The sequence below is a fragment of the Varroa jacobsoni genome, unplaced genomic scaffold (genome assembly GCF_002532875.2).
Source record: "Varroa jacobsoni isolate VJ856 unplaced genomic scaffold, vjacob_1.0 scaffold_1140, whole genome shotgun sequence".
NCBI lineage: Eukaryota > Metazoa > Arthropoda > Arachnida > Mesostigmata > Varroidae > Varroa > Varroa jacobsoni.
Genome location: NW_019214042.1, coordinates 143,517 through 171,451, shown reverse-complemented (window position 1 = coordinate 171,451; position 27,935 = coordinate 143,517). Strand labels below are relative to the sequence as shown.

At 39.4% G+C, this 27,935-nt stretch overlaps 4 protein-coding genes across 10 annotated transcripts in view; 2 read left to right on the top strand and 2 right to left on the bottom strand.

Moving 5' to 3' along the window:
• The window catches only part of LOC111267009 (receptor-type guanylate cyclase Gyc76C), a 70,957-nt gene extending 62,937 nt beyond the window's left edge, over positions 1 to 8,020 (top strand). For 5 of the 6 annotated variants that reach the window (XM_022844948.2, XM_022844947.2, XM_022844946.2 and 2 more), the window contains exons 17-21: positions 96 to 774; positions 2,466 to 2,656; positions 2,867 to 3,138; positions 3,276 to 3,637; positions 4,826 to 8,020. In XM_022844948.2, the coding sequence (XP_022700683.1) occupies positions 96 to 774; positions 2,466 to 2,656; positions 2,867 to 3,138; positions 3,276 to 3,637; positions 4,826 to 5,190 (1,869 nt within the window). In that variant the 3' untranslated portion in view covers positions 5,191 to 8,020. Of the gene's footprint in view, positions 1 to 95; positions 775 to 2,465; positions 2,657 to 2,866; positions 3,139 to 3,275; positions 3,638 to 4,715 lie in introns of all 6 variants that reach the window. The other variant, XM_086971173.1, reaches the window with a different exon arrangement.
• A 2,237-nt stretch (positions 8,021 to 10,257) lies between these two features.
• LOC111267015 (armadillo segment polarity protein) lies at positions 10,258 to 16,557 on the bottom strand. The gene is made up of 7 exons (XM_022844958.1): positions 16,370 to 16,557; positions 14,914 to 15,095; positions 13,503 to 14,557; positions 13,068 to 13,217; positions 12,005 to 12,764; positions 11,497 to 11,787; positions 10,258 to 11,117 (listed from the first exon to the last, which is right to left on the bottom strand). The coding sequence occupies exons 2-7, from the start codon at positions 14,999 to 15,001 to the stop codon at positions 11,101 to 11,103; spliced, it is 2,361 nt and encodes a 786-aa protein (XP_022700693.1). The 5' UTR covers positions 15,002 to 15,095; positions 16,370 to 16,557; the 3' UTR covers positions 10,258 to 11,100.
• Positions 16,558 to 16,658: 101 nt separating this feature from the next.
• Positions 16,659 to 22,193, top strand: GCS1 (mannosyl-oligosaccharide glucosidase). 2 transcript variants are annotated; one of them, XM_022844956.1, is made up of 3 exons: positions 16,659 to 17,045; positions 18,227 to 18,535; positions 19,057 to 22,193. In XM_022844956.1, exons 2-3 carry the CDS (start codon positions 18,241 to 18,243, stop codon positions 21,228 to 21,230), a joined length of 2,469 nt encoding a protein of 822 aa, XP_022700691.1. In that variant the 5' UTR covers positions 16,659 to 17,045; positions 18,227 to 18,240; the 3' UTR covers positions 21,231 to 22,193. The 2 variants fall into 2 exon arrangements, with proteins under 2 accessions (XP_022700691.1, XP_022700692.1); XM_022844957.1 differs by having other exon boundaries at positions 16,659 to 17,155.
• A 1,212-nt stretch (positions 22,194 to 23,405) lies between these two features.
• Arp1 (Actin-related protein 1) lies at positions 23,406 to 27,788 on the bottom strand. Its single transcript, XM_022844959.2, has 6 exons — positions 27,581 to 27,788; positions 26,486 to 26,550; positions 25,883 to 26,084; positions 25,149 to 25,638; positions 24,556 to 24,778; positions 23,406 to 24,341 (listed from the first exon to the last, which is right to left on the bottom strand). Exons 1-6 carry the CDS (start codon positions 27,626 to 27,628, stop codon positions 24,239 to 24,241), a joined length of 1,131 nt encoding a protein of 376 aa, XP_022700694.1. The 5' UTR covers positions 27,629 to 27,788; the 3' UTR covers positions 23,406 to 24,238.
• Between the last annotated feature and the right edge of the window lie 147 nt (positions 27,789 to 27,935).

Sequence of the window (27,935 nt, the reverse complement as noted above, 5' to 3'; positions counted from 1 at the left end):
CATAAAACAAACAAAATTTAGACGTTGTGTAGCCGGACTAAATGAACTTTCATTCAATGTGAACGCGCTCTATTGGTTTCGATCGTTCATTATAGCTATGTACCATTCCGCTTTCGGAGAAAGACATTTTTCGACCTTCGATGGAAGATATTCAGTGCCAAGATTATGTCGTCAAGGTGATTACCGACGGATGGGCAGAAAACCCAGCAGAACGACCAGAGATCACCGATGTCGCAGTTCGTCTGAAGCGCATGCGTCAGGGAATGAAAACAAATATTGTTGACAATATGGTGGCTATGCTGGAAAAGTACGCTAGCAATCTCGAAGACCTTGTGTCTCAACGGACCCGGCTCCTTGAAGAGGAAAAAAAGAAAACAGAGAATCTACTTCACCGAATGCTGCCGGAAACAGTTGCAGCCCAGTTGGTGCGCGGAGAATACGTCGTCCCAGAAAGTTTTGATGCGGTCACAATCTATTTCAGTGACATCGTTGGCTTTACTGAACTGTCCTCGTCCTCTACGCCGATGGAAGTGGTAAATATGCTCAATGATCTGTATACGCTATTTGACTCCATTATCCGCAATTACAAGGTGTACAAGGTTGAGACTATCGGCGACGCCTACATGGTAGTGTCTGGCCTACCGGAGCGAAACGGAGATCAGCATGCTAGTGAAATATCCCTCATGGCGCTTGAACTACTCGATGCGGTTAAGACGTTTCGTATCCGTCATCGACCAAGTCAGCGGCTCAAACTTCGTATTGGACTTCATACTGGTACGTCGAACAGTGCTAATTCAGAAATTCTTATTACTTGTGCAATAAATAAATAGATGTTCTTTATTAACGTCTGTAGACTTTAATCTTTAACATATATATTTCTATAGATTCCAGAAGAACCTAGACGTTTTTCGTAGACTTAGTATAGCCATGAGAGAAAGATATTGGTGTATAGGGTAAGAAGAATGTATAGCTACGGCCCATGGAGAGAGAGAGAGAGAGAATATAAAGTCGTAACATGAAAAAGTGATTTCATTATTTGATGTCAAAATCTGTGGAAAATTACCGTAGTCAAAGAGATTGCTTTCAGTTTGAGTGGACCTTCGAACGTTTTGAGTATGGTTTTCCCCAAGGAAAATTTAGCACAATTCACTGGTTCATTCAGCGTGTATACATTAAAGCGAAACACTTGCTCTATCCTTAATGTATACACCTTCATTAAATTTTCACTACGAACTGGATTTTTTTGTTATTTCGCAACAACCGCTAAGAATTCTCCTTTATTGGACGGAGTCTCTCTAGAAAATCTTTTATGAAGACGCTGTTTACGATCAGTTAGCGTACAGACACCTTAGCTCCTGTTCCATAACAGCGCTGTTAAATTCTGTCGTGTTTGTTTGTTTGTTAAGGTCGTTCATTTCTATTATTCTGTGTAAATGATTTGCCATTGAACCCATACTAGTACTATATTTCATACCTGAATTTATTTATGATAGATGCGCTCGAGAAAATTATTCATTTAAATTTGCAATACTCCTTATATCAGTTTTCTACCTAAAGGCTGATCTCGACCGAGTCTTTCACTTTCAAAAGTGCTTCTATCGTTACAACAGACCGCAATTAGCAGTGGCCAGATTAAAATGACAGAAAATAATACAAGAAAGCATACACCGTTGTAGAAATGTATGATGCTCAATTTTTTTTTTGACTGCGAGGAGGAGGCTATTTGTTTCTTTTAATTTTAACGTGTAATGTAATCTTCACTTGGTACATTTAAAGCTTTTTAATAATTGAATTGCTCTTTATCCAAGGTTTGTCGCATTTTCATTTGTAGATATAGATTGGTTATCGCGTTAGAGAAGGTAAGTTTTATGCATACCCACAGGGCCGCCAGTGCAAAACGTAGTTTTTATCGACGATTATTTTAGCAACCTCGGAAAAACTCTGAAAGTATTTCAATGTACGTGCGTCTTTAAGTTTTTAAATACAAGCGACCAGTGCAAATAATATTTCTCGAGAAATAAGCAAAATACTCTTAGAAAACCATTCCTCATTGTAGGTAAGATCAAATTAGCAAAGATTTTTCAATGATGGAGACATTTATTAACATAAACGATTTCAAGTAATCTTTTCACAATATAAAGACTTTTAAAGATCAAGGTGAAGCATGCATATTAAGAACATTTTTCGAAAATATTAGAATATATATATATATATATATATATATATATATTTTTTTTTTTTTTTTTTTTAATGCTTCGCTTCCTTATTGAAATAGTCCGCTATATTTGCAAATTATTTTTATGCATTTGTTTGATACTATAAGTTGATTTTTATTATTAATTAATACTGAAAAGGTTACACTCGGTGAAAATTAAATGAAAAGTACCTCTATAAGCATCAAATTTTTACACACGCAACTCAAAATACTCTCACTTAATATTTTGCATCGACCGTCGCTTTCCTAGGCCCAGTAGTATCAGGAGTAGTTGGCCTCACAATGCCACGGTATTGTCTGTTTGGAGATACCGTGAATACCGCATCACGAATGGAATCCAATGGAGAAGCTTTGAGAATTCATGTAAGTTCTCAGACAAAAACTGTCTTGGATTCCATTGGAGGCTTCTTTGTCGAACGACGCGGAATGGTGAAAATGAAAGTGAGTCTGACGACACTTATAGGATGGAACTTTATTATATATTGATTACTGTAACACCCCTTCCACACTATTTTAAAGACACATATATATGTATCTATATATATATATGTATATATATATATATATGTATATATATATATATATATATATGTATATATATACTTGTTCAATAAAAGAGTAGCCCCAAAGATTCCAACTGATTCCTTGTAGGGCAAAGGCGAACAACTTACATACTGGCTAAAGGGTCACAAGAGTGGTCCATCACGCCGAAAAGAGCAGTCTTCTATACCGCTGACGCCCCTATTCAACGAACCGCAAGGGGAACAGACAGCAGGAACTCCCGGCAGAAGACAATCCCTTATACCCATCACAGATTCTGGGGATACATCTGTCTTGTCTACCCATCTACCTGCACCTCTGCTTCCGAATGGGGGAGCTAAATCTGCCAGGACCCATCCCAACAACTGCCTTATTCAGAAACGGTACTCCTTATCGCAATACAGTGTATGGCTATTTAAAATAGGCGTTCTTTGAAGACACGTCGAGTGAAGCTTCTTTTAAAACGAATGACAATATTTTTTATGACGTACCATTTTACTATTGCCAATATTTTTTTCAGGCCATCACAAGTGAAGCTCCATCAATCTAAATTCATCAACACACCCCCGCTGTTTGCCGGCCTTCAGACTGGTTTGATGTGCAAAGATCGGCGACCACCAACTGGCCCAAGCATTAGCGACGATTATTCGAATTCTTGTCTACTAGACAACGCGGATCCTGGACCCGTACTACCGCACGCTAATGAATATAACGAGACCGACGATGATAACGGAATTTCGTTCCATACCAAAAACAACCTTCTCAATTTTACGGATACGAACGTCGGTGTCGGGTCCTTCCGGGGCAATGGGTCACTAAGTAACGCAATCGCAGCACCGGATCATATGAATTCGACAAATATTGTCCTCACTAGGAGAAATGGTTAGCACCGAAAGAATGCTCAATACAAATACTTTCATAATCACAAATGTTATCTATAGGTGGTATGGAAAATCTTTTATTTTGACTAAGCCCAAACACAGTAGGTCCTACACTTGTGACCAGTTACACTTACCGCTACTGTTATTTGAATTTTTCCAATAAATATATATCCTCGTGTAAATTCGTCACGCACGCTTGCTTAAGGTGCATTACGGTGTCAGACACAAAAGAACATGATCACTGACAAATCTACTTTATCGAATAGCATATAGTGAAAACATCCGACCTTCAAACTCAATATAAATAACAGATAAGTATAAGCAGTATAAGTATGTACATCTAAATTGGATAAAATCATTGCTTTCGCTTTTTGAATTGGGCATATGTACGTTGAAGTGTGTATTAGGTAAAACAGACAAAAAATCAACCATAAATTTATAGGTACAAAGAGATAACACTGTTCCATGTTGAGGCAGATATCTTTGAAATAGCAAATCAAAAATGGAAAGAAATGCGAAGCGGTTAAAAACCATACATCAGACATGTTTATTATCTTATTTCTAATATAGATCCCGAAGTTTTTATCTCTAAAACTGAAGGTATCTAAATAATTATTTAATTTATAATTACCTGCTTTTAAGGAAATTTTCGTTCGAACAGCCGGAGAAAGACCACCCTCCGTATTTCAAACCTACTGTATCTATTATTCTTAGTTAGGATCGCTCTCGTTACCTGAATTAGTGAACATGTACGCATTGTGGAACAGCTCCCCGAAAATTTGAGCAACTATTTAATTAAACTTTTCTGTTTTTCTTTTGCTTTCCTTTGTGTATTGCTCTGTCGCTAATGGTTTTCATTTGCGTCCGCCTTTCGCTACTTCGTTCCTACCTACTCGTCTATTCCCACATTTACAATTCCTCTATCGAATCATAAACTTCCTCGAACTAACACGTTTTATCATTTCCAAATACCTCTCATCGAATCTATATGCACATTCAACTGTACGCATCAACCCTCACAACCTTAAATTCGCCAAACCCGTACATGGTCTGTGATAATGCTATATGCGTGAATCTAGAGTCCATTTGATGCACAGCTGACTAACTCATATCCCCTCTGTTAATCGGCCATACGTGGTTGGCATGGGGCGTTGGCTTATGTCCTGTTGGCCGGCACCCATCTCCCCAGGCGCCAAGCACCCGTCTTATCTGCTTGCGCTACCCGTAGACGAGAGCTCGAGGCCACTTCTTCAACAAAGGACACCGTCGCCGTGCGATTCTAGCGATGTTGTTAACTTGCAACGGTCCGCATGGCCAGACATCTCTCGACACGTTGGATCAAGTCCGGACTATCATCAACAGGACAGAAGGAAGGATAGTTTAGCTAAACGCTGGAGGTCCTTCGACGACGAGCTGGCGACGAAAAATCGCGACGGCACTGGAGCGGTCGAACAGGGTTTTCGTCCAAGAACAACAAGATTCAAAAAGGCTGTCAACGAGATACTTAACCTCAATAATAATTGTACCCATAGAGATAGGGAAAGCATCGTGTAGATATACAGCCGCTGCAAAGAGAAGAAGCAATTAGATACTGATGAACATATGCTAATTTTTAGAGCAGGTGTTAAAGTAGCAGGAAATGGAGCAATTTTAAATTGTTGTCTTTCGCCAGCGCCCTCACTTCAGCACTTGGATAGCAGTTAGCAAATTAAAATGTGTAAATGATAACTTACAGGTGTAATCGTATATTTAGGCGTTACGAGTTCAGCGTTTAGTACCTTCATTAGGCGCACACTTAATGGCTGGCTTCGAACGAAGCGCGCCTACACCCGGATTCAGATTCGGTTTACGTGATGGCGTAACGGGTAGTGTATCTTCCTGCTAAACCTAAGAATGACGTGGTTGTCTGCGGTTGAATCGGGCGTAGATACACAGTTCGTTTCGTGCTGGGAACCAGCCGTATGTAACGCCTAACGGCGGCAACGGACCTAAAACTCAAAACGTTTAGTGTAATCGTACATCAAGCGGCGTGTTACGCGGTTACATGACTCGTAACATATACTCTAAATAGATATGTCAGGTGACTTCACGAGAGTATCTATCGGACACATGTGTGTTTCTAGCTAGAAAAACACATTGCTTACCATGTGATCAGTAATATGCCGTGTAATTTATAATCTTCTACCTTAGGGTAATGTTGCATTTATGTTTTATGGAATATAAGTTACCATTTATAGACGTGTATGGCAAAGTTGTAGCCTGAGGCTTCATACGTGGTTGATTCGCTTGCCTGGAGTGTGAACGACTTATCTTGATGTGTACATGAATCAGCTTTTCCTGTTTCATAATTGTCCCATGTTCTACTCTTTACAAGTAAAAACACGAATACTTCGATAGATATGATGAAACAAGAATACGACAGCATTATTTCAGCGTCGACTTCACTGATGATCTTCGTGATGGCATTAGCATTCGAAGTTATAACCAATATATATTCTTCTAATTTTTACGAATTGAATTTTGAGATAAACGTACGCTGATGAGCAAGCACGTCTTGCCTCCAGGTTCGGTTGTTTACACATGCAATGCTCTTTCACGCTCCGTACGTCTGCTTGCGCCATGAAATTCCTGTCGATCCGAGATGTTTTAGTAAGCGGAATACATTCTTCACACTGATGAGAAGGACGTTTTCGGCCTATTTTTAACAGATTACACGTGATCTGTCATTTGCCGAGCCTTCAAAGTTCAGCTCTTTTGCAGTCGTGCGTTCCCATTTATATGCTTTCGGAGCCCATGCGGAGGGCACGCAAGAAAACATGTGTTATTTGCTCGCAGCCTAATTTTTTTAGGCCGAGACCGTTTCGAAGAACATTTCTCCTACTTTTTTTTGTTCCGACATTGTTTACGAATGGCCCTCTTCTTGGCGATTACAACAGAAGTGTTAGTTCCAGGGTGATCGTGTTCTTGACCGTTTCTTTATTTTCGTTTTAGCCGAAGCGATTAGAGCTAAGTGTGGCAATAAAATCTGCAAAATGTAGGTCTCCGAAATATTTACGCCAGTGCCAATATGATGCTGTATTTGACTGCGATATGTATGTCTTTAGCTAGGTTTTCCGGCTTGCTTCCGACTTCTTATTTCGACCACAACCTCTTGAAAGGATGCGCTGATATCTAACTCAAGAACAGTTGACTAAGAATCTGGTCGTACCTTTACAGGTTTTCACTATTTTTATTTCTGACCAAGAGTACTTACAGCAGCTTTGCGCAGACGCGTTTCAACAACATCGATAGTTTCTGCTACTTGTGCGCACTTAACTATGGTAGTGGTTATCGATGTTCCGTGCGATAAGAGTTCATAGGTTCCCACGGAACTCTGACCAACAAGATTTTAACCTCCACTGTAGTACGCAAGTACGCTGTTTAATAACAGTTTTTCTGAATTGTCGCTAAGTATCATCACTATTCAAAGAATACATTAATTAACTAGCATTTGAATGTTTAAGCGTTCGAAAAACACCAGAGACTGTTCATAGTGAATCACCTATTAGTTTACTATATTATGAACATCAAACGTATATAGCAGCGTACAACAAGTGTACATTAGGCGCACAGGGAGGTTTAGAAAAATGTAGGGCTTGATAAATTCCTGCTTTGCTACGACTCGCTATTTCAAGTACAACTTATCTCCACATTGAGCATTTTTCTTGTCAAAATATTAAATATTCATAATAGGCCTTTGCATCAGTTCATGCAGAGTAATCTATGGCTTCAAACAGACGAACCTATTACAAGCGTTCTCTATATGAAACGTACGAACAGCTGGCCTCCCTATGGCGCTATCTACAACATGCGGGAGTAAGAAACATATCACAGTTTATCTACAGTAAGCACCTGATTTTTTTTTTTTTGTAAATGAAAGGCACAGTTCTCTTTGTGAACGCATACTAATATATACATATATTGCAACAAGTGATTCATATCAGAGTAATTAGCGATTGTTAAATCATTTCAGAGTATATTTTAAACTTGAACTATATCAGCGGGGCACCGAATGCGTGTACATCAACTGCTGTACCAGAATGATAAGTAAAATAGTAGATGGTGATACCTGATGAGTGAATATATTTGGTGAATTTTACGTGACGTATGATGATTGGTCCTGCGTAAAGATACGAGTGACTCGCAGAAATTTTTAGGACGCAACACATAGCCGTCACCATTTGTCCGCTAGGATAAGGAAATTTTCGCGTATGATGATTGTTCTAGTTGTATAAATATATTTATATATAGATGTAAAAATGTGTTATATGGACTATTTATATGAAATTAACACGGCGGGTATAGCAGAGTAAAAGTTGAACAATAAATGTTGTATATTTCCTCACTTGCCAGTTGTTTATTTCACATTAAGGCGTGACATACTCTTGCTGTGGTGGTAAAATTATTTTTTCTAAAACAATTCTTGAAATCTTGTGGGGCTGGAATAAGATAGTATTGACTCCCGTAAGAAAAGTAAGTTACTGAACGAAAATGAATCAGAAATGCATGAGCGAACAAAAATGGCCGCAAGCCGAACCTCAACTGTAGGAAGCTTCATTTGGCGACGGAGGTTGTTTTAATCACAACGAAAACTCGGCCAGAGAGAATGATTAAAAGTATTTCTATAATACTTTTAATCTCATTCTCTCTGGCCGAGTAAAAAAAGATAAAAGTACCAAAGGCTGTTGTGTACTTACATCTTATTTATCTTAAATGCATGAGATTATCGGTGAATAGCGGAAGGATCGTTGTTTTCGACGGTAATGCTGACTGTAGCACCACAACTTTTAAATTCATAAGAAATATCTAGGTTACTGATTGCCCAAGGGCAATAGAAATACATTTTCTACGAATAGTTCTTATTTTACAGGAAACAGGACACTGCTTCTGCAGATGCTCAAAAAGAACTTTCAACGCGATCTGCCTTCTAGTTTATATATTGTTGGATCATTGTGTACGTTTCACAGTTCGTGAATAAGCTACCTTGTTGCCACGTCAACAGCCGAGAGTGACTGCGGAAGGCGGACATCGACCTCACTAGTTCTGCATATTCGCAGCTTCCTTTTCTGAGTAGTGTTTATAAAAACTGTTATTTAAAGCAGGAGAAAATATGGCACTAAACGTGATTTTAAAGCATAAGGGGTATACTTGTGTTTGTTTCTATAGATCAATTCTATGTCGAAAACAGGTACATAATATAACGCTTTAACACGTTATGCAAGCGATGATACTTTGCTTGATCCCGTAACATTCTTTTGCTGTACGATATAAATCACAAGTATCGAACTTGAAATTCCAAACTGGATAACTTCAGTGCAGTATGTTTTTGATTGGAACTTAGTCGGATATAGATGACCAGTAATCAAACTCCCAGGATACCGATTTTGTTTACACCTCGTTAGACAATTATAGAATTCACTAATAAGTATTTTACCGCTGAGCAGAATTATTTATAATTCTACTTCGTTCCATGTATACGAATCCGTAAGAGCGAAGATACATATGGCAAGTAAAGATTATCTGTTTTCTTATAACTTATCTACTGGAGATCACGTAGCTTCTGTCAAAGCAGTGCCAACATATGTTATAAACTGTCTTCACTTTAGAGCAAAATGAATCGGCTCGGTTCTTTTTACGCGCCGCCTCTTATCGATCCAACGTTGAGCAACTCTGAAGCGATCTCGGCCAACTTCTTCTTCCATTTTATCATATATCCCATAAACAGTTTTTTTTGGACTTTTCACATGGAAGTGGCGTCGCTAACTAGGAGTCTGAAAACTAACCGCAGATCTTTGATAAGCGAGGTGGTTGGCGAGCAGATAAATAAGTCGGTTTGTTGTCATACGGCAATGACCTAGTAAACGTTTCAGCTAAGTGTTCTGCAAGTTAGCTTTCTTTTTGTTTTTGGAGTCATCTAGACTAACATCTCTCCGTCAAGTAGGGTCAGCTTGAGCCGGCCAACTGAAATCCGCTGAAAAACGCCATTGAGCCAGGGGTTAGACTTAGAATGTTTTTAAGGGGTGCTCATTGCGAAGTCTGTTTGGGCCGGCTGCCTAATTGGCTTTCGAAGCTACCATTGAAGCCTTTCGAAGCTTGCATTGAAACTGCCGTCCAAGTAGATGATACTCAATCGCGCTCTGTGCGTCTTTCATAATCACCGTGGTGGTCAGTGATCGAATTGCGCGAGGTGCCGCATCAAACGTCGGACATGCGGTGAAGCTGCGCTGTATTATCCATAGCTCATTTTTCTCTGCAGCGCATCTGCAGGTACTTTTTCCGTTGTAAAGCATTCGTTCGGCAGCTGATGCGTTCGGATACGGCAGGCTAGGGTACGCTGCGGGGTACCTCTACTCAAGACTTCAAGCCATTCAAACTATAGGTTAGGTTAGGTTTAGATGACAGTACTGTTCTAACCGGAGCCTGTGCTTTTTCCGACGCTGACGATTAATCAGGTGGCGTACTAGAACTCCGCTACCGACTGTCCGGGCATAAAGCCCTCTGGGTTGCCAGAGTGATTGCAATAGAAATGTACCGTCTTCATGTCGTAAGGTTGTATAGACTACAACAACAACGAATAATAGCTCTAGGCGTTAAGAAATTGACTTTATTGTGATGCTTTTTGAGTGTATTAAATACAAGTATACAAGTAAATATAATGTAATAGATATAGTGATTAAACGTGAATGATTGCATTGTGGCGACGTACTTGTCATAGAACAGATAGAAAAAAGGATTCGGCTTTAATCTATACTTTATTAAAGCATTACCTTGAAAGTACCGCGGATGTGTTCCGCCATCTGTATTTCGATACATGTTTTGTGTGATAATATTAGCGAGGTGAGCAAGTTAGCGGCTCCGTATATGAAAAACACACACTAAATTTATACGAGCGGTTAAGTGGTAACAGTGTTTTTACATATGAATAGTGAAAAAGAATTGAATTCACAGATAGATAAACAAAAAAAAAATCGTATCTTGCTTTCCTCGCGCCTACTGACCGATTAGATTAGACTGAGATTAGGACAGAAAAAGATGAACAAACAGAAACAAATGTACTATCAGGTTGTTACAAATTTCCTGTCGGGGCTTTTATTCTCCGAACTCCTGTCCTCTGCAATTTGTTATATCTAAAAACAACACTATTATGAGATCTCAGTTTGCTTTTGCCGATCGCAAACTGATGTACAGCACACGTTTTTGAAAACAATTTCTGAAAATACTGCTGTGCATCATACGTACCAACTATGTGACTTTAAAAAGTCTCTCAAGTTAGATTTTGAGGGGAGGCGGAGGGGGGACACACCAGAGACCTTTGACTGTATCAAAGTGTTGGTAGCCCATTTGAGAGTTATTCGAGAATGTAAACGCAACCCATAAACAGTCATGTGCATTGAGCTCAGCTGCTTCCGCGACCTAGCTTCTAGCTCAGTTATCCCAAGTATCTGTAATGACCATTAAACAGAGCCACATTAAGTGTGGCAGCTGATTGCGCTGATTCGGCTTAACTCATACATGCATTTACGTTAATTACTTATCTAATGGACGCAATTACTTACACAATAATAGGTATAGTTTAACCCAAGAGTGCTAAGATGGCAGACAATAGCAGGATGCCGCGATACAGGAGCTAGCCACTACTATAGTCTACTGTGCACCCTAAAATATTGTATGTAACGGTTCTATGACAATTATGCCACGATGTTCCTATAAATAGGCTATTAAATAGGAACTTTCGGAAAAGCAATCGATGCAAGCTTTATCGGAATATTTTTCAATCTAATAGTCCTCATCAGATTAGATGAAAAAGAAGGGGACTCTTACTTTTGGTCGAATAGTTCCTAATGTTTGAGCTGTTAGCAGTATACGTGTGTTGATGCTGGTTGCGAATCGGATTTTGGAATTCTTCAGTAGGAGGGTGTGGTGGGCCACGATATATTTGGGAAGGATTAGTGTAAAAATCTATTTCAATATCCATTGGATCCTGCTCGGCTGACTGACGAGTATCCTGAGCACCACAAGGCGTAGGTTTCTCTCCGCCCACGCTCGGAATTTTTCCATATGTATATGTTTTGCTATGAGAGATGCGAGACAGAATTTCGCTCGCATACCGTGCTGCAAAGAAGAAGATACCGTTCATTACGAAAAGCTCTAAAGTTTCTTTTTTTGATATTTTTGATTTGGACATAGCAATTTTCAATAAACCAAACCTTTAGATACCGCTATTTATTAATCTCAAAACTAAGTTTATAATAACAAATAATTTTGGGTGGAGCAATTTACAAAACAAGCTAGGTTCTTTGTCTGATTTCCCGCCACTAAATGTACTTACAAGCCACATCGTGTCGGCAGATCATTAGTTCGTTTAGCAGGCCTGTGGCCCCGTCGGCGTCAATTTGATGAGCCCCTTCTCTGTCCGACGCAAACTCACAGAGGAAGCTTGCAGCAACCCGCTGTATACTTTCTATGTCCGAATAGAGAAGTTGCACAAACACAGGAGTAACACGCATAGAGCGTAGCATAGGACGGTTTCTGGGCTCTTTTACGAAAAGGAGCAGGGTTCCACTAACCGCCTCGACAATATCAGCCATAGTGACGCCGTCCCACTGAGGTACGGATCCCCCATTTACGCGACTTGCCGTCATATCCTCGAAGGCCTTGCGCAAGATACTGATAAGGCGTTCGATAGTACCATTTTTCTGCAAATCGCCATGATTATCGCTATATGAAGCGAGATTGCGTATGAATCCGATGGCGGCCTTCACGACTGCCCACGTATAAGGTGGATGCAGCAACTTGATAAACAGACCATAAGATCCACGAACTACTTTCTGAGCGAGTTCAGCCTCGGGATGGCGGCATGTTAGGTGGCGCAGAGCACAAACAGCAGGCTCAATGATCTCTTGACGATCGTTAGCATTCATCACTGCATTTACTAGCGCTTGGCACCCTCTCATGCCGTAGACAAGTGACTTGTTTCTCTGATTGTTGCACGTGAGGTTTGACAAAATGCCGGCAGCGCATGTTACCACGTCCTTTTTAGGTGAGCCGAGTAACTCGATAAGATTTTGAAGTAACTCTTCCACATTATCCTGCACATTGTTCCATAGTAAATCACACAATCAATAGACATCAACATCAGATATAACGGGACTACTTGTATTAGTATAAAGTAAATATGATAATTAAGGAAATGCTCACCTAGGCAATAAAGATGGACAATTCTATTTTATGAGGCAAACGTACTTGTCAATCGATTGCTTTGGTTATCAGACGGTGTTCTTCTCTATCTTTACCTATGACAACACAGGCAAATTACACAGGTATACCTAGGAATTATAAAACGGTAAGGTCATAGGCACACGTAGTGTGTGTGCATAATTGGCGATCTATACCTGACGAAGCAGTGCGTCGGAAAGGTTACGGATAGTCCACAGGCAATTCAATACAATTTGTTGAGAAGCATGTTTTAAATGCTTAGATAACGCTTGCACACCGTTGGCGTCAATGATGGCCGGCTTGTTTGACGAACACACGGACAACACCTATAATGTCGTTCATTTGTCGTTCATTGACAAAAACGTGATTATTATTTAATGAAACCTTTGCATCATTCCACAACATTTTATCATGATGGACGTGTGACGACTCCATGTTGAGCTAATTAAATACGTTCTTATGCCTTTTATGTTTATCTTTGTTGACCGTTCTACAGACTGATATTTATTTTCGAAATCAGTTACATCGGAATACTGCTTGAACTTAATTCTCTCCAATTATTTTAAGAAGCTTCAAAAAGACTGTGTTTAAACATAGCCCAAAATCCGCACCTTTAGCACTCGAGTAGTAGTTAACAGTAACTTATCGTAGTTATAACGTTCTAATATTCTTATAAGAGCAGTGGGTCCTCCAGACGCTAAGATCGTCAACTTGGCCTCCTGATTACCATAGGCGAGTATTTGTAGACAGTCCGTCACAACCGCGAGGAACTTCACGTTGGTTCTTTGCAGCAAACATACAAGCTGTTGGAGTCCTCCAGCTTGCTGGACAACCTCCTTACTGCCGTCTTGGTGAAGAAGTAAATTGTGAAGAGCGGTAATAGCATAGAAAAGCACGGTTTCTACAGGGGACGCTAGCAATCTGACAAGAGCAGGAATGCCGCCAGATGTGAAAATGGCAGATAAGCCTTGTCGATGCTGTGAAAGATTTTGCAATGTTCCCGTAGTAAAGCGCATCGTATCTGGATCATTTGAAGAGATCATGACATTTATAAGGGATCTCATCATCTGGTTGGAGTTCTGAATAGCATGACGGTAGCCTTCTTGTTTCGATAGCTGATAGACAACGGCTGCTGCTTGCGAAACCACAACATGGTCTTCATCATTCAGTAGATTTGCTAGATGCGGAACCGATTTGGCAATGTCGGCATCGCCTTGGTAATCTTTTAGATTATCGACAGCGTTACGCGACACTCGCCATGATTCGGGTAACCTCTGCGCCACCGTAGATTCGTTTGGATTGAACTGGCTAGTAAGCGTAGAGTTGAAGGGCGCTGGGAAATTAGGCGTGCGGTTACCTTGTACAATTTGTTGATTTTGAGAAGCAATTCTTTCTTCAACTGTATTATTGGTTTGCTCGACAGTACCGGAGGTTACTCCATAACCATTGCAGAAGTCTCCTGTTGAACTTTGGCTATCCCAATCGCAAAACATTTCGTCATCAGCGCCAGTTCCTACAGTAGATACAGGTCCGGCACTCTGAATACCAGAGTCTGTTCCCGAGCCGATATTTCCATGATCTAGATAAGAATTCTGCTGCCATAAAGCCGTTTGCTGGTCTCGTGGTACTTCCGACTGGGGCATTTCGTTCGACTTTTCAAGGAAAACTGAAAATGCAATAGAACAACGTAAAATTTTACAAATGACGTTCGAAATACTTCTCCTATGGAGATATAGAAACCGTTCTTTTGGTTTCGGGTCAACATTAGGTGTTACCCATTTACGTTTATTATCAAGCCGGGTAGTTCTCTGGTAACAAATATAAAACTAAATGAAATCCTAAGTTGTAAGTTCTGATTAAACAAGTTTTACGGGGTAACAACCTAATCAAAACGAATAAGTACAGCAATTTATGTATACCCTGATGATTACGAAAGTTGTGTGACACAAACTGTGACGAAAATGTTGTAGATCTTGCCTTCTGTACTCGAATATTATTTTTGCAAACACGTGCTCCACTTACAACTGCTTGCCTGCGAAGGAACCTCCATATGTCGGGCGCTTTCCACCAGTATAGAGCCTTGAGAGGAGTGCAGCTTATCGGAGGCCATCTCTTCGTCCCTTAGATGTGAGCTATGCTAGGAGAAGCTGTGAAGGCTACAACCTATTAAACAACGGGCTGTTCGACAAAAGTATGGATTTAACCTGTGAAACATGTGAACTTATTTCGTTACTCTAAGAAAACATTTAGCTTAAGTAAAAATGCAATAAATTGGCAACTCTAATTTTAATAAGTTAAACGAATCACGATTTCTCTGCAGCCTACTTTTATGTGTCCAATAACCTAAGCAAAAAGTGATTTGGAATACTTTGAAAGCGAGCAAAGCAGTTGACGATACAAAATGTTTAGATATCACTGTGTCACATATGTATTGAATCGCAAATCTGATTGGATCACAATGAACTCATATTCGGGCGTCCAAAACTATCTAAGAACCTCTATTATAAATGCTTACGGGACGTTTATAGCCATTTTATTATGTATTTTTGCACAGAGATCGTTAGAAAAATCGCCAACCAGTGCGTATTAAAGATTTCGGTAACAGAGAAGCACAGGTCATTAATACTAATCGCTCAAAAATTCTCAATAGCCTATTATCGCTTAGCATATCTAGGGCTAGTGCGACCGCTTCGACAGCCTTTGCACTCAAGGCTCCAAAGATCGGGCTACAGTTAGGCTGTTTATTAACGTCTGAACATAATTACATAACTGAAGATTTTAAGGTCAAAAAGTTAGTTGGTTCACCCGACAAACGCAGATTCACACAAATCCTCAACCAATTTGACATGTTTGTAGGAAACGAACAGTGGCTTAAACTCTATTCTTTTATACCAATCGGAGACTGTTCATGCTACCTTTCTAATAAAAGTACATTTCATAAGATTCCATAATTTTTCCCTGGACGCCCTGTAAATATTAATGACGGAAATTCTCGGTTAGTTTCAGATTTCCAAATGCAAGCTTATTGCACATTTCTAGATTTGAAATACAATGAATATTTACACGCTGATATACCAAAATGTTTCACTCAACAGTCTTGTTACCTGATTTTGTGGCTTTTAAAATCCACCAAGCATTATGTTTCCTTAACACATCAGCATAAAGAATGTTCACGTTGCATAGCCAAACTTGTAAATTGTGACAAGACACTAGTATTTATTGTTTTCACATAGGCTCACCGACTTTACTCCGAATCTTTCTTACGGCTTTGTCAGTAATCAAAGCAGTGCAACTAATAGTTAAAAAGTTGAGCAGGATATGCGAATAGAAAAATCTATATTACGGTTCTGCTTGTAGCCGAATACTCAGAAGTACCGAGGGAGTTGCTTTTGCATTTGTAACTACTTTAAAAGAAGTATACATTGCTACGAAAAAAAAAACATGGGTACTTGCACCTAGAAAAATATCAACTATTTACCAAAATAACGAGCTCCACACGCTGATGCAGTATCAACTTCTTTTTATCGGCAGGTATGTAGAGTACCTCAATCGACGCCTGCCCTTTCTTGAGGCACCTCTTCTGCTTCACCTGAACTGTCGGTAGAAATCAAGGGGTCAAATATTTAAAGTCGCGGGCTGCGTGAGGCGGATTGTACGAGGCCTATACTTCGAAATATTGTCATTTGCGGCGCCCAACCGATGCAGACGTGAAATGGATGTTTCGAAGCTATGCTTGCATGAGACACTTACAAAGATTTCGAACAGAAGTGCTGCCGGAGCTTCGCTTTTGCACTGAGTGAAGTTATGTTGGTGTCGTCGTTGTATATTATTACAAGTGCTTCAGTGCCTAGGAGTGCATTAATTATTAGAGACAAACTTACTTAACTGAAATGATTTTCTGCAAAGAAAGCTGAAAACAGTTTCGAATTCGGAACTCGAACAGAATTCGGTGTTATTCGATGTTGCACTACTGCAGCTCAGGCCGGTGGACGGGAACCTCTGGCTCGTTCTTGTGTTTACGTAGTAAATGAGAGGGACTTGTACCCGTGAGAGGGTGGTTAGCACTGTGGAATATTGAGCGAGATTTCTTACCGCGGATAATTCCGACTGGATATTAATAACACAGCGTTACTTTGGGGAGTGTACAAATAACAGTGAGTTTTATATGGAGACAGCAAACGTGCCAGATGAGTTGATCAACGAAAGTACATCGCACGTCATTTGTAGGGTTTACTGTGTGTAAAAGGAGAGCGGGAAAATACATGTATGTTAGGAAAACGTCAACCTCCGTTGTTCTTGTTTTTATGTGGTTTATGTGGTTTATTTGGGATTGTTCGAAAACGGGTATACAATAACAGGAAACAGTATAGTAGATATATAGTAGATATATATACTATATGTATATAATAAATAAATGCGTTGTGTTTTCTCGTATTTGAGAGAAAAATATTAGACATTTGTCACGGCAATCTGGTTTTATCAAAGCTGCAGAGTATCAGCTTTACCTTTGATCCATTTTAATTTGCATTGTACGTGGACCGTAAAAATATATAATAGATATTAGTGTCAATTTTGCTCTAACCTCACTATTCCCAATACGGTATCTTAACTACTTAAGGTAATATATGTAAACGTCTGTTGGCTACAGAGCCAAGTGAATGTCTTTTTTATAGTATAACTTCAAAATCTAGTTTTCTGCTTTTATTTACACTAGGCATCATTTTGTTGACGTTGTACCTTATTTCCTTGACTAATTGATTCGAATAAAATTTAGGAAAAGCAAGAGTATGTTCATCTCATTTTACGTAAATAACGACAGAGAATCTACATGCACCTCAGTCAGATTTGTAATACTGCGATCTGAGGTGCTGTTGAAGACACTAACTATTATTTGTACAAATATCAAGCAAATGATATCCTTCCATGACGTCTCTAACCTGTTTTGGATCTCTCTGCCCTGAACAGTTTTTCTATGACTTGTAAAATGACATACTTCTTTCGTAGTTACCCAAATAAAGAGCTTTATCTTACATTGAGCTCTTCTTTGCTACCTTTTATGTTCAAGTTACATCATCATAGTACCGAACTGAACTGAAAAGCACCTTTGTTTATACAAGGGAGTATATATATCACAATTATAAGAATTTATTTTATCACCATTGTATTTGTATTAAATTATTTTTATTACATTATTAATGTTAGACAAGGCAGCTTAAATATGCAACGCAAGTGGTTCATCATCTTATTTGGTTCTTTATTGTTTCCGCAGCGTGACATACGGCACCCTGTTGACTCTCCTCCCACTAACTGATTTTTCCATGTAACTGACTTTCAGCTCCCGGTAGAGGAATGACTCGGCTTAAGCCTAGCAGGGCTGCTATAGAAAGCAACCACACCTGCTCACCGTCATCTTTGCGGCGGCGGGAGCTAAAGCTCAAAGACTCCGGTCTCTTTGACAACAAATTTAAGATGTTCATCGTGTTCAATATCTCACTACTAATATGTGTGCTAGGCTACGTATGGCACTTACACAAACTTCAAAGCGAGATAGTGACACCGTTGGATTCGCCTAAGATGGTCTCGAAGGCTGGCCTTGACGTTCCGAATAGATATTGGGGCACCTATCGTTCGCAGCTGTACTTCGGTATGAATCATACGCAATACGTTATTGTACTATTTAAAAAACTTATAATTTTAATTTAGTATAGCTTAATCGAGCTGAGCCGCCGTTGCCTGTCATAGTTAGCAGAGTAATACGTAGCATTTATAGTAAAAGAAATTCGAATTTAAAAACGCTTTCAAAAGCATGTTATGTTTAAGGTCAAAATCTATATTCGAATGTAAGAGTATCGATGTTTGCGTTTGATGGACACCGTTTTATTGCAAAAGAGTCTTTAACTATTGATGGCATTGGGAATAAATATTCTAATCGTTTATATATATGTGTATATACCTGTGTAGGTTTATCTATAAATCTCAAACCAAACGCAGACATCGATATTCTTACATTCGGAAATATGTCCTGACTTAAAAGAGCCGCCGGAGAACAGATCTGGATTTCAGTTTCTAGTTTTTCTATTTTAAAATTTAGCTGTCTAAACCAGTGTCATATTTTTATTAATATTTAAACATTAAAATAACTAGAACTGCGGATCTGAATTGCAGGCATGAAAAATCGCCATCGTGATCCGGTGAACTTCGGACTCATGTGGTTTAACCAGAAACCTCGAGGAAATAACCTTAACATCCGCCATTGGTGCTCACAAAGAGATGGTTTGCAGAAGTACACGTGGCTGAGACACGATGGTGTTCATTTCGGTGAACAAGTCATCATTGATGGAGATTTGAACATTACCACATCGTTTGTAAAGCGACCAGGCGAGAAAGGTGGAGAGTGGACAGCACGAATATCGGTAGAAAATATTTCGCCTGACCCGCCAAAACCACAAAAAAAGCCGGAGCCGATGTCTCTTTTCTTCTATGCCATGGCTGATTTTCGATCTCACAATCTCAGTCTAGATATCGTTGATAAAACACGCGTGGAAGCATTGACAGGAGGTTCGCCAGAGGTGGGTGATTGGCGGTTAAGATTTGATGGCGGCGGTTCTCAGCCCATAAAATACGGCTACCTCAGTACGGTGATACCCTCACCTGACGAAGTGGTAGATGTCATACAGAAAAATGTAAAAGCTACAAAACTTAAGGATTACCCTCTTAAGCTATTTTTTGTACAAGGATCAGTGTTCGCTCCTACAGACCCTGATGGAAAACCGAACTTTATTTCAAACCAGGTAACAGTCGTGCCGCCTTACACAATGGAAGTTATGTTTGAAAACGTGGCGAACGACCCTGAAAGGGATCTGGAGGAAGAGTTAAAAGGCGACGTCTTCAGCAAAGAGTTACATAGGTACCGACGTGATTTTGATGAACGGTTCGATAAAACGTTTCCATTGCAGACCAAATTTCAAATTGAGGAAATCAATGTCGCGAAAGCTGCGTTAAGCAACATGCTAGGCAGTATCGGGTATTTCTTTGGACAAAGCTTGGTGCGAGGACCAAATAATAGGGATACTGTGCCATACTGGCCCGCAGCGCTGTACACCGCAGTGCCCTCAAGATCATTTTTCCCCCGAGGTTTTCTCTGGGATGAAGGCTTCCACAATCTGCTAATATCGCGTTGGGACGCCGAAATATCGAAGGATATAATCGCTCATTGGCTGGACCTTATGAATACAAATGGCTGGATACCAAGGGAGCAGATCTTGGGAGATGAGGCTCGGGCCATGGTGCCAAACGAATTTATTGTTCAAAAGAGTACGAATGCAAATCCACCGACCATGTTCTTAGCCATACAAACGTTACTGGATATGATGAAACGAGGCGAAATCCCAGAAGATACCGGATTTATTAGTAGCGCTTACCCTCGCCTGAAAGCTATTTTTACTTATTTTCAACGCGAGCAACAGGGGCCTATTTCTAAATCATATCGTTGGAGGGGTCGAAATCCGGAAATCCGCACAGAACTCAATCCGAAAACATTGGCATCAGGCCTTGACGACTACCCCAGAGCTTCACATCCAACCGATAATGAAAGACATTTGGACCTTCGATGCTGGGTCGCACTAATGGCAGAAGTTCTCGCCGACATCGGCGAGCGGATTGGACTCCCGGAGGATAGTTACAAAGAATACAAAGAAATATTTGCGGCACTTAAAGACAATAACGATCTCAATAAACAGCATTGGTCGCCGAGCGGAAATCAGTATAGTGACTTTGGATTGCACACTGATGATGTGATGTTGGTGAGTCAGAGGCCTAAACCGGGGGAGCCGTCGCTTCCGATGCTAAGATACACCGCCAAAGCTCCCACTGAACGTTTTGTCGACCAATTCGGCTATGTCAGCCTTTTCCCACTAATCATGCGCTTGCTGGAGGTAGACTCCTCACAGCTCGGACAGATGTTATCTAGCTTAGACGATCCCACACTTTTGTGGACCGACTTTGGCCTTAGGTCCCTATCGAAAGACGGCAAGCTTTATAATGCCCGTAATACTGAGCACGATCCACCATATTGGCGAGGAAACATCTGGATTAATATGAATTTCCTCGTAGTCCGCGCACTGAAATATTATGCACAAATTGACGGGCCACATAGAAACGAAGCGCGAAGACTTCACAATGAACTTCAACAAAACATTGTTAGGAACGTAATTCGACAATACCATAAAAGCGGATATTTGTGGGAGAACTATAAGGACGAAACGGGCAAAGGATCAGGAAGCCATCCGTTCACTGGCTGGACTTCTCTTGTGGTACTTCTTATGAGTGACCAGTATTAATGGTATAATTAATTAAATAAATTATAATTAATTAATTATTAAGTATAATTAATTAGTACAAAAGCAGGCGCGGCTGTCTAAATTAATGGAAATTAATAATGTTATGACAAAGATTCTCTTTTTATATATCAAAGCGGTATATCGTTTCGTCATTTTATATGACTTGCGCATTGCTATAATACCAAAAATGCAATTTACGAGTAAAACAGGTTCGAAATAGAATTTGCTTGGAAGTAAATCTGCGAGAGACACTTAGCACTGACAGCTATGCTTAAATGGCATTTTGCGCTTTTACAACCTACAATTAACCCCTGTCATAAGGTGATTGGGAGGCTAAGACTCTTAGCGTTAGCTTGAAGCTATACAGACGCGGGCTAAGCACTTAATGCTGAAAAACAAATTTCCAAACGTTGAGCTGACGCGACTCTGAGACGGATTTGAATGAGCACTGACACTGCTCTTGTAAAGTCCAAGTCTAGTAAACGGGTAAGTATTAGTGCTGGTACGGACTATTTAAAGAGGATGGGATTTATATTAAAGCAAAAGCAGTGAACGACTGCACAACAAGAGAAAATATTAGAGTTTCATGCAACGTGTGCCAATCGAGATTTGCTCAACTAGTGTTGTCTCAAATAAAGATAATATTATTTAACTGGTGAAACGGGCAGAATGGGTTATGTGTTTTTGAAATATGTAATAATATGAATCTCTATATTTGCAGCTTTGTCTACGAAGTTGGCTTATATGCGAAATCGAAAGAAAAATTTCTACACGTCTTATAGAGGTGCGCGCTATACCTATATTTGTCGTGCAATTAATTTTTTATTAGCATAATTAACTAGCTCAGCTATCAAAAAATATTGAAGGCAAGACTTTATTCAATCACCATAATAGACGTGCTGTCTTTACACATTATTTCAATCTTTTGTTAGGCGGGTTTTAATAAATATGTTTTGTACTTTACTGTGTTGTGTTTGATTGATAATTATATTATATATGCCACAATTATGATGCATTAGAATTTCCTCCACCAAAACTAGAGAATAAGGCCGGTGGCGGAAATGCTATATGCATGTTAAAGTACCCTAATACACAATAGTTCTCTGCGATTCACGCGGTACACTATTCCTAAGTTCGCAATAATTGCGATCACATAAGGAATATCTAGGTTAGATTAGGGTACTCATTTGGGCTCCCTCTCTTGACAGAGATTGCCGTGGAAATTGACCATTTAATTAAATTATTTGTGCTAAAACATGACGTCTAAAAGCCTTATAGAAGAACTGTCGGCGTCATATCGATTTCGCAGGACTTACCGAACAAACGAATGCATATTCTGCTAATTAAACCTTACCGATTAAATCGAGAAGAATTGGATGAATATCCGGTACAACTTTATAAATATCTAACGATGTAGTTTCACTGTTTAGGAATGTTAAAATTATGGTTCCAGATAATGGTACAGCAATACATCACATATTTTAAACCATTTGTTTAGCTATTAATCACATGGAAAGTAATGGGCTTACTAAAAGTACCATACGAATGTTTAACGTACATTTAGATTTCCATACAAATAGAAAACTCACAGTGCCAAACATAACGTATGAGAACACTCACTAACGCTAAAGTAGCCAACTCCTAGAATCAGCAGAAGCTTAGAATACCAAATTGGGCCGTCGGGGTCGTTTTCACTAATATCGAAAGAATACAATGACTAAATTGGCGGCCGAATTCGCAAACTACGTGAAGATCAAATAAAGGCACGGTATTTTTATCATTAAATTATAATTTTAGATACTACCGTGACATGCTACTTTTATGTACCGTTCGAGAACAAGTTAACACACGTCAAGAACCGAGAAACGCCCTCTAAGCTACAGCCCCTTTAGCTCAGTTGTCAGCTGTTGTCAGCTGTCAGTCAGCTAGTTGTGCCTTCAGCGCAAAAGAATGCCTTTGCCTATTCAAAAACAGAGTATATATATATAATTATATATACTATGTTTATATATATAACACAGTATATATAGTTAAAACATAGTATATGGCCAAGCTAAACAATAAATCAAGTTCCATTTAAAATCTCTGAATTTCTCTGGCCAAATAAAAATAGATTACCCATTGAAGGACCCAAAAAAATTACGTATGTGATTGAAAATTAATTACGCAGCCACGTAACAATCCACTTTTTTATTTTTCTTATATTATTATAATAACTTACATTTAGCAGAGATAAAATATATAAATAATATTATTTACATAAACGCTGCCAACGCAACGTCAAGCCTTAAAGCCCCGTGATCATACAACACCTTTTCATTCACTTATACAAATCAAGCACGACCGCATTCAGAAACTCTCAATGCGCTTTCTGATATCGTTCTTAGTCTCTTCTCCTGCGTGTGTAATTGTAAGAAAATAGTTGGTTAATTCGTAAGCAATAATTTAATATTCGTGAAACAGGAAACTGTAATCCTCTTTTAGCTGTGATTAAATAGTTAATCGATAGTCCGATCCCACCAAAGCGCGCTCTGATTCTGTATTCCATATTTATGATCGAATATTCAGAAATGATTATGCTAGTATCATTAGAGCTTTGAACACTAATTGTAATGATAAATCACAGCTTTTACCGATCAATTACTGTATACGTGTTATTTGGCGTACAAGAAAACAGATACATACGGTTTTTCTCTACAGCTACTCGTGTTTATATGATGCTCCGATTAAGGACGAGTCTAACCAGGATTAGGATTTATGAGCCCCCTCTGGGTGACCTGCTTTATCTTTCTACTATTGTATGTAAATATACTGTCGGTGTACTAAATTTTTCCTTGTTAAATCATTGTGTTACAAACGCTCACCACGAACCAGTAGTTTCCAATAGGCCTCTATAATAGTCTAGTAACATCCACACGATGCATACAGTTCGTTATTTTTCGAGAGTCCTGTGTGATGTCTGCCATGTATGTCCGTGTATAGGAGTTGGTTTCTATACTATTTGATGCTTAAAATATCTTACGATGGAGTGCCTTAACTCCATCTTCTTCATATTCTCGCCGAGACACCCACATCCGCTTGAACGTGTCTAGTGATGCTAAGATCGAGCCTCTGAAATGTCAGATAGATATTAGCTAAGAACTTACACTGACCTTAAAATTACCTTCTAACTATTTCTATATACGATATTGCATGAATCGTATATTTCAACTGGCCAAATTATATTTGATTTACAATAAGCGCTTGAAATTAGTTTAGTTGAATGTTATTGATATGTCATCATCCTACTGAATCTGTCAGTCTTCCACCGGTCTATTCTACTTACCCGATCCATGTTGAGTAAAGCCTCTCCTGGGGCGCGGAAATTCGTATTTTCACCGATTTCGGTCCACTTCGTTTTACTTCACTGAGAAGACGGTCTCCGAAGCCCTTAAACAGGGTCGACCCACCGGATAAAACGATATTCTGGTAAAGTACCTTCCGTAAATCCATATCGCAGCGTTGGATCGCATACACCAAGACTTCGTGCATACCTTCGTATTCTTGACCTACACACGTTTTGTTCCGAATAGCAAGTTAAGGATATATAGAGGCAACTCTAAATTTGACGAGCAAGCTCAGACATTCACTTCATTACATCTGGAGCAAACTTGGAGTATTATTACACATTTTATTTTTATTATTTAAACGTTTTGTTTAATTTTTCCGATTCAAATAGTAACATACATTTGTTAAAAGTGGAATTAGTTCAAGATGGCAGTGAAGTAGGTAAAGTATTATTACGTGCCTTTCATTTCGACGCCACTCCTGTCATAGGTTTTAAATCAAAATTATCTTAAACATTTATACTTATTCACAGTAATGTCTGCGATGTTCTTTCTATTGTAGGGTAGCTTTCTTCAAATCAGATTTGCTTACCAATAAGATCCGGCCTGAAGAGAACTTCAGGTGCGCGGAACCTCGCAGTGCCAATATCAATACTGCTTCCGTCCGGTAGTGCGAACTGAGTCTTCTCCATCTCAGCTCCTTCATCGCGCTGGGGATTTGTTGACAAATAGCAGACTTTTTGTTTGATACTCTTTACAATCTCAAATTCAGCGGATGTGTGGAATGTGTGACCCTCTCTTCGTAAGAGCCGCAACAAATAGCGTGTGACATCACGACCAGCCACATCGATTCGCATTATTGAATGAGGAATGGCGAAACCTTCATAGATTGGGACAGCATGGGATACTCCATCACCTGAGTCAAGGACAACACCAGTAGTGCGGCCTGTAGCGTATAGACTAAGTACGGCTTGCATCGAAACGAACAGCGCAGGTACGTTTAGCGTCTCGAAAAAGATCTCAGCAGCCTTTTCACGATTTTTCAATGGGTTGATTGGAGCTTCAGTTAACAATACTGGATGCTGGAAGTATACAATCAAGGTAAGCCTGCGATTATATTAGCAGCAATAAGAACGCAATGCTAAGCACAGCACCGGTGAAATAGCAGGGCTGTATGCGTCATTCCACTAATATCGGGCCTCTTTTTACACAAACATTAAATAACTATGTAACGTGTGTAATTCAAACTAATACCAAGACCGTTCACATTGAGTACCACAAAGCTGTGTTTTTCTACTTATCCATACGTTGATTGCATTGCATTACCTCTTCCGAGAATGTTTGTAGTTGATCCTTAGAATAAATATATTGCCAGATTTTCTCCATATCATTCCAATCGTTGACTACACCGTGCTCCATTGGGTATCGGATCGTTAGCAGGCCACGATGCTCCTCAGCCTTAGGCCCAACAAAAAGATCTCCTTCGAGAGCTCCAGCCATTACGCGTTTGTGCTTAGGCCTCCCAATACTGCACAAGTAAGATTAATTAAAAAGAAAACAACAACACTGTCGTTATATATAGATTCACCTCGCATGAACCAAGCAGAAGCAGAACGATAATTAGCAAAAGGTGCTAGCTGTGATTTATATAAGATTGCTTAAAATGTATAATAAAAAAATATATAAACATCGATTTGGCTTAGGCATACTTCACTTAGACGGATTAGTTACACGAACATGTACCTTTTAAACAAAATAGAACTTCATAGAAAATCTTTCGGCATCGAGCTTTGAACAAGTTTAAATTTACGGTTATAAACAAAACAGAATATAAGTCATCTCATTAGTCTCGTTAGATGCGATGATTATATTGTGCATGCAATACACGTACAAGACAGTTAAATACATATAAGCCATGTTTATACTCACAAATTCGAAAATCTGCATTTCGGTATGTGATCTCCTGCGAATCCTGCTTTAATGATACCGGATCCCTTGAATCGTTGCGAAAATATAAGCATTTCGATTAGCAATCAGTTGCACGGCAGTAATAAACGTTACCACTATTTGAAAGTAAGTTTTCATTTATTACAGCTATGAAACGTAGCAGGAGAATAAAATGAATACTCTGACCAATCCAGAATTACGAATTGCCTCATAGAATTCGAAATATTAACTATTGCTTCTATTAGGAGCACTATAAAAAGCGAAAGACATTCTGATTCGATACTGGCTAATTGCGCTAGATGTTGCCAGGCATGTATTGTGACATCCATGCTACAATCCATGCCAGGACCCAGTACTCTATCATGGGGATTCACAAGTAAGCTGTTGTGGGCTAAGGCGTAAATATATAATGAAAAGTTTGGAAATAGACAGTTTAATAGAACAGTATCGTTAGTGAACTGAATCAGGTCCAAGCAAAAGCTTCAATCGTCCGCGTTATAAAGGAGATAAAAACAAATTACGATTATTTTAAACGTTATCAAGTTTCAATATATAGTGAGAACGCCCTTCAGTTTTAAACAGGTGGTAAAAGATACCCAGCGTCAAAAACACTGACTTTCCTCTGCCATTAAGCTAAAACAGGAAAATGACTATATATATATATATATATATATCTGAGCCCAGCTGCCCAAGTGAAGCAATTGTTCGATCCTGTTTAATCTGCACTACAAAAAAGGGATTTTCATTTTAGCTGTTTTGATTGGCGTCTGGGTTAACAGAGACGTTAATATGTCTTCAGTTTACACACAAGCATTGAACCTACGAAATTGTCAAGTCAGACGATGATTTGACGGTAATAATATTTGCGGTTGACGGATTCACTTGGTTTCTAATCTTATCCAATTATCGGCCACGAATTCCAGTATAAACGGGCAGAAAATCCGAAAACTAGACAAGCAAAGTATTTGTCTTGGGCGTTCTTAAAAATAACTGCACTTGTATGGTGACGCTCGTTGAGCTCAACTTCGACGGTTTGCCCGGCATTCCATCTGAGATTACAGCCATATAAAAACTCACATTGTCGATAACCACAGGTTGATTCACTATCACGTCGTATGCCTCCATCGTGGTTCGTAAGACGTTTCAAGCGACGACCACTGGCCGCTCACTGAAGAAGTCTCAAAACCTAAAGGACACCAGTTTGCTCTGTTAGCCACCTGCCGCCCGCTTACAGCGTAGCAGTTGTTAGTAGTCGGTCCCGATGATGACACACCTCAAAGCGTGAACAACAACAACCGCCGAATTTACTGCACACAGAGGTCCATTAGACTTGTTCATGGATATCTAGAAATAAGCAGACGACAACATGAACACTCGAAATGAATAATAAAGAACACAAGTACAGGACAAGAGAGGTACCAATGTGACCAAA

Coding starts and splice junctions, on each gene's coding strand:
- LOC111267015 (XM_022844958.1), bottom strand. CDS start 15,001: ATGGCCTCCGATAAGCTGCACTCCTCTCAAGGCTCTATACTGGTGGAA. Junction 12,765..13,067: donor CCGACGCACTGCTTCGTCAG/GTATAGATCGCC, acceptor AACAATGTGCAG/GATAATGTGGAAGAGTTACT. Junction 11,788..12,004: donor CTGCCGACACGATGTGGCTT/GTAAGTACATTT, acceptor TCTTCTTTGCAG/CACGGTATGCGAGCGAAATT.
- GCS1 (XM_022844956.1), top strand. CDS start 18,241: ATGACTCGGCTTAAGCCTAGCAGGGCTGCTATAGAAAGCAACCACACC. Junction 18,536..19,056: donor TCGTTCGCAGCTGTACTTCG/GTATGAATCATA, acceptor TCTGAATTGCAG/GCATGAAAAATCGCCATCGT.
- Arp1 (XM_022844959.2), bottom strand. CDS start 27,628: ATGGAGGCATACGACGTGATAGTGAATCAACCTGTGGTTATCGACAAT. Junction 26,551..27,580: donor AACCTGTGGTTATCGACAAT/GTGAGTTTTTAT, acceptor CAACGATTCAAG/GGATCCGGTATCATTAAAGC. Junction 24,779..25,148: donor CTTCAGGCCGGATCTTATTG/GTAAGCAAATCT, acceptor AAACGTGTGTAG/GTCAAGAATACGAAGGTATG.